The following is a 12,330-nucleotide window of genomic DNA, read 5'->3' as shown; positions in this document are numbered from 1 at the left end:
ATGTAAATTTTTATGTTACTATTTAGAATAAGTCACTAACACCATTAAGCACTTTATTTGAAACTGAATATGGCTAAACCAGCTACTGAATAATTCAGACATCAGTGGGTTAAAGATTCAAGATGATGTGGGCCATCCCAAGCTGTGAACTCCAATGAAAGTCCATTCTAAATGTGGTATCAACTGCTAAATGTCAGCAGCCAAAGAATTTTCAAATGAAAAGTCTTTCACAACCTAATTTTTTACTAAAACATAGATCAAATTACTGAGAAGACGCTATAATTAATAAGGCTTACAATGTCCCTTGATGCCCAGGACTAAGTACATCTGTATTTACCATTAACCTATTTTAGTTTTTGTCAAGCAAGGTCAGAAGTAAGAATTATCACAGAAACTTCCGTATGTCCAAATGTAATTCAAAAGGGTCTTGGGAGGCAAATACCTTGGTGTGTCTTGAAGTAACTTTCTTTTTTTCTTTTTTTCACAAAAAAGATATTCAACCGGTTTTCCTGGCAAACAATACTTAATATAGTTGACTAATTTTACTCAAATTGTGCTCTCTTGAATGTGAGAACAGTGTCTTCTCTTTTATATCCAATAAAAAAAGGTGAACAAAGATTTAGCACTCACGTACAAGAAAGCAAGTTAAGCTCTGCAGGTAGAAACATTTAGAAGTCTCTGCCTTCAAGGAGCACAGACTTACTAACATATATAAACTGAATTTCCTCCTACTTGTTCACAGTAAAATATGTATTTTATTTGGGGAAGATAAACCTTCACGGCTAATCATTTACTTTAAAAGCACTCAACTTATAATCTTTGAGAAAGCTTTTCTTAATAGGACTCAAAACCTAGAAAAGCATGAAAGGTAAAGATTGGTAAATTTATTTACATTAACAAAAAAAATGTCGGACTTCCCTGGTGGTGCAGTGGTTAAGAAACTGCCTGCCAACGCAGGGGACACGGGTTCAAGCCCTGGTCCAGGAAGAACCCACATGCCGCAGAGCAACTAAGCCTGTGTGCCACAACTACTGAGCCTGTGCTCTAGAGCTCGCGAGCCACAACTACTGAGCCTGCATGCCACAACTACTGAAGCCCACACGCCTAGAGCCCGTGCTCCGCAACAAGAGAAGCCACCACAATGAGAAGCCTGTGCACCATAATGAAGAGTAGCCCCCAATCGCCGCAACTAGAGAAAGCCCGCGCGCAGCAACAAAGACCCAACACAGCCATAAATAAATAAATATTTTAAAAAACATAAAAAATGTCTGCAGAATTAAAAAAAAACTGCATAAATCAAGTCAAAAGCCAAAAATGGGAAACAGATCTGTGACACATATGACAAAGGGCCAGTTTCCTTAACCTACAAATCACTCTTAGAAATCAGTATAAAAACGACCAGGAAGCAAAAAAAAAAAAGTGCAAAAGATCTGAATAGACAAGTTTACTGAAAAATATACAAACAGTCAATAAGCGTAGGAAGTTACTCTATAATAGTAGCTACTAAACAAATGTGGCTATTTAAGCTTAAATGAATTAAAATTAAATAAAATTCAAAATTCAGTTCCTTCGTCAAACTAGCCACATTTCAAGTGCTCAATGGCCACATGTGACTAGTGGCTTAGTGCAGCACTGGACAGCACAGATATAGAACATTTCCATCAAGTTCTAATGAACAAAATAACAAAAGAAATGCTTTGTTAATATATCAAAATGGCAGAGTAAAGACTGATAGATTTCTTGGATAACAGAAAAGTGGGAAGAAACAAGAACCTTCAAACTTTTGGAGGGGAATATAAACTGCCACTAACTCAAGTTCACAAACTCTTTATCTTAACTATTCCATTCACACAAATGTACATACACATACGCCCAGATATATATACTGAAGTATCTGTTACAAAAGGGGAAAAAAAACTATAAATGACTATTTTAAATGATGGTACATCTAAAAACAATGGAATATTAAGAAATCATTAAGAAGAATGAAACAGATACATAAGTAGTGGCATTAAAAGGCATTCTTGACATTCATAAAGAATGCAAATTGAAGAACTGTACATAAAATATAGACAGGTATACATGTTTATACATATTTCTACATACAAGTTTAAAAGTACAGAAAGCTGTATTCATACTATCAACTATAACTATAGTTAATTTGTTTGGTAACTAAATTATTTTCAATATTTGTGTATGCAGACTTTCACTTAATCCCTATTTTCAGTATAGTGACTCATTCAAGACTAAACTCTACATACTGCTGTTCTATTTTTTTTTAATAACGAGCCTATATAACTGTAACAGTAACTCAATTTAAACACTATTGTTTTTAAGTCATCTTAAGAGTTCTAAAACTAAGTATATTCAATAACCTTTTAAAAAACACTAAAACATGATAAATCAAACTGTACTAAAAATACTAAATTGCACAATACTACAATACTATAAACTATGAGGATGGCCTCTATGAGATATGGGAAGAAAGAAAACAGAACTAGAGGGGCATTCAGAGGCTCTTGTAAAAAGGACAAAGATAGCAGGTTTTAACAAACCTTACTGATCAGTTCCCTGTAGTTATATCTTCCACACACAGTGGCCTCCTCCCAGACAGCTTTTGTAGTGAAAATATAATGCCCTTTCACCGACAGCAAAATTGTACAGCCTTTTAAAAGTAGATTTTGTGGATGAGGAAACAGCAAGGACTTCTGCAAATCTGACATCATTTTCTCAGCTCCTGTCATAATTCTAGGAGATGCAGCAGCAGCACCTCTCACAGAAATATGTGTTCAAAAAAGATTTTTTTTCCCTTCCTTTTCCTTAATTTCTGGGCTTTCAAGACAGGATCATGAGAACAGGACAGAAGGAAAGATGAACCGAAAATAATACAAAATTCAAGAGCAAAACACAGGGGAACTTTACTTCAACATTAAGGCAAGAATGCAAATCGCTCAAGCAAAGAATGTTACATCAAATCACTGAGGACAAACAGACTTGCAGATAGCAATTTCATAAATGTATCTCTTATAATTTTATGTCAGTTATACCTCAATAAAGCTGAAATTAAAAATAATGTAGGGGGCTTCCCTGGTGGCACAGTGGTTGGGAGTCCGCCTGCCGATGCAGGGGACACGGGTTTGTGCCCCGGTCCGGGAGGATCCCACGTGCCGCGGAGCGGCTGGGCCCGTGAGCCATGGCCGCTGAGCCTGCGTGTCCGGAGCCTGTGCTCTGCAACGGGAGAGGCCACAACAGTAAGAGGCCCGTGTACCACACAAAAAAAGAAAAAATTAATAATAATAATAATGTAGGGGCTCCCCTCGTGGCGCAGTGGTTAAGAGTCTGCCTGCCAATGCAGGGGACATGGGTTCAATCCCTGGTCCAGGAAGATCCCACATGCTGCTGAGCAACAAAGCCTGTGCGCCACAAATACTGAGCTTGTGCTCTTGAACCTGCGAGCCACAACTACTGAGCCCACGTGCCACAACTACTGAAGCCCACGCGCCTAGAGCCCATGCTCCACAACAAAAGAAGTCACCCCAATGAGAAGTCCTCACACCACAACGAAGAGTAGCCTCCGCTCGCCGGAACTAGAGAAAGCCCGTGGGCAGCAACGAAGACCCAATGCAGCCAAAAATAAATAAATAAACAAACAACATTACAAAAGAATAGATTTCTTTAATATGTTTTTCCAAGATGCAAACTCTCTCCTGGAGATTCTAATACAACTATAAATATAATACAAATACAGACATACAAGGACTCTGGCCTAGTCAATATAGATCCAAGAAATATTACCAGGCCCGGCCATACTCCTAGCAGAAGAAAATTACTCATGGTAAAGATTAAGAGTACTGATAATTTCTAAGTTAATACGTCTGTTTTTTCTAAAGTGTATTTTCAGATGTTTTTCTTTCTAATCATTACATATATTTTATCATTTTACTTTTAAGTAATTCTTTTCTGTTTTCAATACTTCCTCCATAAAATAATTAGCATTATGAGAGTAACTCCTTTAATAGAAACTTTCTATTTTCCAACTTATTCCCTAAAGTTAAATGACTTTAGGTAAATAACATAAATAAAAACCTATGTGCTTTCAAAATAGTATTAACCACTAAGTGAAGTCTACATAGAAATACAAACATAAAAACAAACCACTTTTTCTTCAGTCTACAAATCGCATGCTAAAGATCTGCTGTGCTCCTCATCTCTAACACCCAGACTTCACTTATACTTTGACCACTTCACTCCCCAAAGATTCGCAAAGGTACCTCTAGTGCAATCTCTAAGGTCTGCCTCTCTGCCTTTTGCATCTGCAATCACAACAAACTTGTCCTAAAAGGACATTTTTCCCTTTTAATGCTGCCCTAGTTGTGGTGGGTGACAAGAGAAAAATCAAAAAGAAAATGGTATCATCATTATACCATTATATATACTATTATATACTATGTATATATACTATGTATATATACTATATATACATAGTATATATACTATGATTATATTATTTCGAAAGCTCTGCTTTGCAAAAACAGCTAAATTCCTCAGGGATGTCACCAAATGTTTACATGATACAATGTTTTGTTTTGTTTTTTTAAAAAGAATGAGCAGAACTTTGAACATAGTTCTAAAGTTAATGTAATGGTTCTCAATATCTCTGGCTTACTACAAATTTTTCTATTTAAATTGCACCAAACACTATGCTACAGATCTCTCATCCAAATCACTTCATCACCACCATCACTGCCACCTTTAAAATTTAAAACATATAATGGGAGTTCCCTGGTGGCCTAGTGGTTAGGATTCCAGGATTTCACTGCCATGGCCCGGGTTCGGTTCCTGGTTGGGAAACTGAGATCCTGCACACCATGGGGCATGGCCAAAAATAAAAAAAAATAATAATAATAAAATGTAAAACGTGTAAGACTGTTAATTAAATACTTGAATAATGCTTTTTATAACTAGTGTATTTATATGAAACAAATATAAGATCAGTAGGGACACAATCCAGTGTAGTGAATGTGAATGAGCATTCAAGTTCAGTTGAATCTCAACCCCATTATTTCTCTGTCTGGTGTCCTTAGTTATTGGAAGTCTACACTCTACAAGTCTACACTCTACATTTAATCAGCCTTTTGGCATAATTTTATAATAATTATGAATCTTATTTTGCTTTTTCAGATTGTTCATAGCAATCATATCAATTTGTATACCTCTCTCACATACACACAACACCCCAAATCATGTATGTATATACATATATATTATTGAATGAATAATTTTATTTATCTGTTGCTATATCATTGGTCAGGAATACAACCCCATTTTAATAATGCTCCCTAAAACAGGATAGCTCTACAATGCAGGTACCAAGAACACAATGAAATAAAAAGCAGATACTGCCTATACTCAGTAAATAACTTTAATATATCCTTTCTGAAACTGTTACTAGAACATTTGACTTTAATGCCTGTGAAATAAGTTTAAGACTTACTTCTCCTGGTCCTCTTGATCTTATAAATATACACAGTTTCCTAATTTAGGTCAAAGTTAAACTTTCCATTTGTCAAACCACTAATTTTCTGATCTCATTATTATGCATCTGAAAATATTAAAAGATTTACTTTTGTCTATCCCTTTCACATTTACTTCTACCTATTCCTCCTACAAACAGCAACCTTTTCAACACTGAGGTTTACTTTAATCCTTCATTTTACAGATGGTAAAACAAACAAACAAGAGTAGAGTGTTCCAGAATGGCCATCATCAAAAAATCTACAAACAATAAATGCCGGAGAGGGTGTGGAGAAAAGGGAACCCTCTTGCACTGTTGGTGGAAATTAAATTGATACAGCCACTACGGAGAATAAGTCTGGAGGTTCCTTAAAAAACTAAAAATAGAACTACCATATGACCCAGCAATCCCACTACTGGGCATATACCCTGAGAAAAAATTCAAAAAGAGACATGTACCCCAATGTTCATTGCAGCTCTATTTACAATAGCCAGGACATGGAAGCAACCTAAGTGTCCATAGACAGATGAATGGATAAAGATGTGGCACATATATACAATGGAATATTACTCAGCCACTAAAAGAAGCAAAATTGAGTTATTTGTAGTGAGGTGGATGGACCTAGAGTCTGTCATACAGAGTGAAGTAAGTCAGAAAGAGAAAAACAAATACCGTATGCTAACACATATATATGGAAACTAAAAAAAAAAAAGTGGTTCTGATGAACCTAGGGGCAGGACAGGAATAAAGACTCAGACACAGAGAATGGACTTGGGGATATGGGGAGGGGGAAGGGTAAGCTGGGACGAAGTGAGAGAGTAGCATTGACAGATATACACTACCAAATGTAAAATAGATAGCTAGTGGGAAGCAGCCGCATAGCACAGGGAGATCAGCTCTGTGCTTTGTGACCTCCTAGAGGGGTGGGATAGACAGAGTGGGAGGGAGGTGCAAGAGGGAGGGGATATGCAGATGTATGTATACATATAGCTAATTCACTTTGTTATACAGCAGAAATTAACACAACATTGTAAAGCGATTATACTCCAATAAAGATGTTAAGAAAAAAAGAAAGAAAAAAAAGAATAGAGTGTTTTCTAGATTTTGGCTACTAGAAAAAAGAAGAAAAGTTTTAGTGTCACCATTCTCTTTCTAAAATTCATTTTGATTTAGACTGAAGTCTTATACATTTGCCAGAATCAAATAAAAATACCAAGCCACTAACATACTAATCCCTTCAGAACTCAGAGCTCTATTGATTAAACTAGTCTTTACATCTTTTAAGTACTTCCACATAACTAGTTAAGGCTTGAAATATTTATTATAAATGAGCAAATACACTAATTTATTATAGGAAAATCTAAACAGTAGATGCAAATTTTTCCTGTCACAATCTCTCAATGATTATTTTATCCAAAGAGATAATTCAAAAAGCACTCAGGACATTCTAGAGACTTAAAATTAATTAACATAATTAGAGTTGGGATCTGCTTACCTGTAAATAAAATTTACCATCCTTCCTTAAATAAAAGAGGTCCTGAGGTAGTATTGATCAAGTAGAACAAAGTAAAAGAGTCTTCTGTGAAGGACCAATTTCCCCACCACCCAAAAAAACTATTTCTAGAGTTTTTTCTTTAGAGAGAAACGACCAGCAGTCACAATTATGAAGATATATGGTTAAGTGAAGACACCCAACAAATAAAATGTGCTTTTATTTATTCACTTTCTTTCACAGTTCCAACTAAAGCACATACAAGTTGAAGACTCATCAACCCCCTAACACAAAACATTTACAAAACAAATGCACAAGGTTTACAAAACAAGTGTGTAAGATTGAATAAACAATAGGACCCAGATTGGGGGAAATAAACAAAAATGACTAGACGGTAATATACCAAATGTTAACAGAGCTCTGAGAAGTGAAATACATGATTTATTTCCTTCTTTATACTAAAATTCTATAATTTTCCACAAGTTTTCCCACAGTGAGCATTTATTACTTTTCAGAAAACTCCCCTTTAAAAAATAAAACACAACACATAATAAAGGTTCATATAGAAGGGCTCTCCATGTTGAATAAGTATTACTGACATGATTCACCATTAAAGAGAATGCCTCCAGTCCTTCTCACTTCCCAACACTAAAATGCTGTGTTATATCCTATTACTTTTCTGCTGCAACCTTACTTTTCCAAACCTTTCATTTCTACATAGTGGACGCTTTTAACTTTTTCATAAAACATAACTTCTCATTCATCCTCAATACTCTATTTTTTAAAACCTACCTCTAAATTTCGTTACAATAAATCTAGAAGGAAAAAAAAAAAGATGGTTTTATCCACTAATTACAACTTCGTGAGGCCACCATCACTTTAGCTACGGAAAAGTCAAGGCCGGGTAAACTACAGGTCCCACCATGCATTGCTGCCTTGTTCAGAGTAGGTCTCTACGGAAACAGAAAAAAAAATTCTACAAGTCCCACCTGTTACTTCGTTTCTAAACACCTCCTGCACTTTCAGCTCCAACAACAAACGTAAAACAAGAGCCTCGTGACCTCCGGCCTGAGCCGGGAGCCCAGACAGGCAAGGGGCCCGGGGTCAGGCGGCGTGTCTGCTATAGCGGGTGAATTCTACCCAGCTCCAGCGCTCCCCTCTTCTTTCCGGGGCTGGGTACACGCACAAGCCTTCTCCTATCTGCATCCAATGGGGGCTCTTCAGCCACACAAGGGAGAAGAACCGGTTACTGTGCAAGCCCAAGAGACTTCCCCATGCCGGGGCGGGGGCTACCACAGAGTGGGGGCGAGAGCGTCGTGACCCCGAGAAGCAGCTTCAAAACACCAAGAGGACTCGTCGCAGACGCAGGGAGAAGCCACAGTCCCGCGGTGACCCTCTTCCGCCGGGCGCCTCCATTCCCACAGGGACCACAAACCCGACACTAACCTCCGCCCTCACAGCGCGGTTTTGTGCCCCCTCAGCCGGGTCGCAGGGCCACTGACCTCCCTTCCCCTGCAACCGGCGGGCGGCGAGGGAACGAAATCCTCCCAGCCTTCCCGTCCGCTCCCTCCTCCTTACCGTCTTGGCGGCCTCCGCCCAGGTCCTGCCCTTCTTCCTACGGCCCTTTTCCCTCATGTCGGGTCTTGAACTGACTGGGAGGCTCCCGTGTCCGGGCTGCGGCCGCCCTCCCTGCCTGCTCTGCCCTGCGCTGTTTTTCCCGCGGTGCCGGGAAAGATGGGAGAAAGGGGAAGTCAGGCCGGAGGAGCACCCAAGCAGAGGAAGCGGCGGGGGTGGTGCGCGGGGGGCGGTCTATGGGGCGGCCGGTCCTCCTGCTGCCGTTACCACTGCTACCGCCGCTGCCATATTGGGTCCTTACTGTACAGGCAGCCGCTACGGTCATGTGACCGCTCCCGCGCGGCCGTCACTACTGTACGCAGCCGGCCGCGCGAACGAGCGCGCGCGCGCCCCAGCCTCCCGCGCGGGGTTGCAGGGAGAACGAGCCGGCCAGCGCCTGGCCGCCGCGCCTGGCCACTCCCCCGCCCTCCGCGCTCCGCCTCGCTTAGAGAGCATGCGCATCGGGGAGGTCCGACGCTACGCTGCGTCGGGCGTCTTGCGCTCTTGCCTACAGCGAAAACCTGCCTGCGGAAGCGGAACTTGATACAGCCCGGAAGGTTTATTGAGTGGATTTTGACCGCGTGCGGGGCGCCGCGGTGGCTATAGAGACGGGGACCCTCGCAACTATCACTTTCAATAAGCCTCGAACTTTCATTTTTTATTTGTCCACGTTCATTTTTAGAAAGGTTATCTTTTTGAAGATTTACAACAATTTTCGTCCACTTTTTTTACCCCATTTGATAGATGAAGCAATTTGAGATTGAGTGACGCCAAACTCACGAGTCTAGAATATGGTGAAGCCAAAAATCAAACTACGAGCTCAGAGTCCTTTCCGTCTCTCCAGAATGCCTCTCAGTCTTAGGTGACCTTTATTTTACGGCCACCAGTAACTACATTCACGCTTTTACATGTGAATGTCTCATCAAGGACACAAATGATGTCTTTTTTATCTTGGTGAGCTCGCTTCCTGGCACAGTGCCTGTACGTATCAGTCGACCAGTAAATATTTGCTGAATGATTCAGCTGTATCTGTGGTCAGAAACAATTATTTGTAGTGTCCATAACAGCCTCCTGAAAGATCCAGAATGTGGCATCTTCCGTCGCATTTCCATGTCTTTATACTTAAAAAGTAAGGAATGTGTAGTAACGCCTACTAATCTCCCAAATCCACCTGCTTCCAGAAGCTGCTTCCGATCTACTAACTTACTATTTTCTAAAATAGGACTGAGAGTTGAGCTGTTTATTGGGAGAAAAGACCGTTGAGAACAATACTTAACTTGGAGTCCATGGATAGGTTTCAGAAGTTTATGAACCCCCTAAAATTATGGGCAATATTTTGTGTGTTAGTTGTGCATTTTCTGAGAAGAGGATTCATAACTTTTCCTCAAGTTTTAAAAGGGGTCTGTTACACGCACACAAAGTCTTAATAGGGAATTTGAGAGGCATCTAGATACTTCCTTATTTTTCTCCTTCAGTCATTAATCAGACAGCCCCATATCAGCAATTCATAATAGATATATTTTCACAATATATTTTACTACTCATGGCACTATCCATAACATGCAAGGTATGCACCATCTCACTCTAAAGCGTAGGTCAATAGTCAGTTCAAGAAGCACCTCTCCTTTCCCAGCTGTTGACTGGGACTTGCCATCTAGCCCTGTTGCCTAGGCAGTTTACCTCAGCTTGTTTTCAAATCCTGCTAGGACAGATATTCCCACTGTCCTTACTTTGCTTTTCTGGAGCTCCATTCCCAGATTTTAATTTCAAGGGTAAGGACTGTGGTATTGCAGTTCCTACTTTTTAATCTTCCACAGATCTGAATGGTTATTATTATCATTATTATTATTATTAAATTATATATAATTCCCCAGAGAGTATTTTTGTCCCAATGTGTATTGATTCAATTTGTTATGCCTATTTGCATCTCTCATATTCCCACTCTAGTTCTGGATTTCCCTAAATGTCCTGTCTCTACTCCCACCCTACTCAAACCCACTCTTCAAAGGATGCCAGATTGTTCTTCTTAAAACCCAACCCTCCCCCATTACTACACCCTCCAAAATTCCTAATAAAGTCAAATTTCTTAGCCCTACTTCTGCTTTTGTCTTTTCATTTGACTTATAATATTGATTCATACATCATATAAAAATTAGTGGCCACCAGTTGCAGTCCCACCCTGTCTCCCTTCAGCCCCTGATTTACCTATGAATTTGCTAATCCTAACCTTCTCCTTACTATAGGCTAATCCTTCCTTCAGTACACTGCATACCATACTGTACACAGGAGCCCAGGCTTCTCACTATCTTTGGAATGTTAGTTCATAAAATACGCCTTTTTTAAAAAAATTTTCTAGCTCTGACTCCCCTCCACCATCTTCTACAAACCTACTCAAGATCCTTCCAGATTAAATAAAGAAATTTCTTTACCCTACCACCTTGCCCTACCAAATTATTTTTCTTTCTCTTCTTCACCCATAAGTATCTTGAAAGCGTGGCCTACACTCACAGTCTCCACCTCCACAGCTTCCACCCACTCTTCTGCCCTTCTAAGTGTAACAATACTCTCCTCTACACTAAAAAATAGACGTCTCGGGGGTTTCCCTGGTGGCGCAGTGGTTGAGAGTCCGCCTGCCGATGCAGGGAACACGGGTTTGTGCCCCTGTCCGGGAAGATCCCACATGCCGCAGAGCGGCTGGGCCCCTGAGCCATGGCCGCTGAGCCTGCGCGTCCAGAGCCTGTGCTCCGCAACAGGAGAGGCCACAACAGTGAGAGGTCCACGTACCGCAAAATAAATAAATAAATAAAAATAAAATAGAGGTCTGACTCTTGTGTGGTAAAGTGAACGACCTGCTTTTACAAACTTTAGCTTAGGGTACTACAGAAAATGAAGTCAAGAGTTTTCAGGCTACAGATAATCCAGCCCCAAGCCTATCATGCTCTATCTTGGAATCCACATGAGACTTTCATTTTCAAAATAAAAATAACTATTTTTCATGTTTACAAAATTTCTCATAAAAAGTCCATAGATATTCATTACATCTGTAGAAGCAGAGACTGAGACTTGACCCCTTGTGCAATTGATTTATTGAAGTGCTCTCAGGAGAACTCTATAAGGATTTGAAGGAAACATGATAGGAAAAGAAGCTAAGGATAAATTGGAAGATTGGGATTGACTTATACACACTGCTACACACTGCTATACACACTGCTATATATAAAATAGGTAACTAATAAGGACCTATTGTCCTTACCGCAAAAAAATTCACAAGTGTTACCAGGTGCTGGGAGTAGGGGAGAATGTGGACTTACTGTTTAATGGGTACAGAGTTTCAGTATGGGATGATGAAAAAATTTCTGGAGATGGTTAGTGGTGATAGTTGCACAACAATATGAATGTACTTAATGCCACTGAACTGTACCCTTAAAAATGACTAAAATGTAGGGAGGGTGGGAGGGAGGGAGGGAGATGCAAGAGGGAGGAGATATGGGGACATATGTATATGTATAACTGATTCACTTTGTTATAAAGCAGAAACTAACACACCATTGTAAAGCAATTATACTCCAATAAAGATGTTTAAAAAATGACTAAAATGGAAAATTTGGGGTCATTTTACTATAATTAAAAACTTATTTTAAAAAATGGGAATTCCTTGGCAGTCCAGTGGTTAGGATTCCATGCTTTCACTGCTGAGGGCCCAGGTTCA

General features: G+C 39.7%; 1 protein-coding gene across 1 annotated transcript in view; it reads right to left on the bottom strand.

Annotated features, from left to right (window-relative positions):
• The window catches only part of ASXL2 (ASXL transcriptional regulator 2), a 126,604-nt gene extending 117,743 nt beyond the window's left edge, over positions 1-8,861 (bottom strand). Inside the window, exon 1 of the mRNA XM_060169139.1 lies at positions 8,586-8,861. Coding sequence (XP_060025122.1) covers positions 8,586-8,642 — 57 coding nt within the window. The 5' untranslated portion in view covers positions 8,643-8,861. The remainder of the gene's footprint in view (positions 1-8,585) is intronic.
• Between the last annotated feature and the right edge of the window lie 3,469 nt (positions 8,862-12,330).

The sequence above is a fragment of the Lagenorhynchus albirostris genome, chromosome 13, assembly GCF_949774975.1.
Source record: "Lagenorhynchus albirostris chromosome 13, mLagAlb1.1, whole genome shotgun sequence".
Lineage (NCBI taxonomy): Eukaryota > Metazoa > Chordata > Mammalia > Artiodactyla > Delphinidae > Lagenorhynchus > Lagenorhynchus albirostris.
The sequence above is the reverse complement of the archived record's forward strand: the minus strand, read 5'-3'. Positions and strand labels throughout refer to the sequence as shown.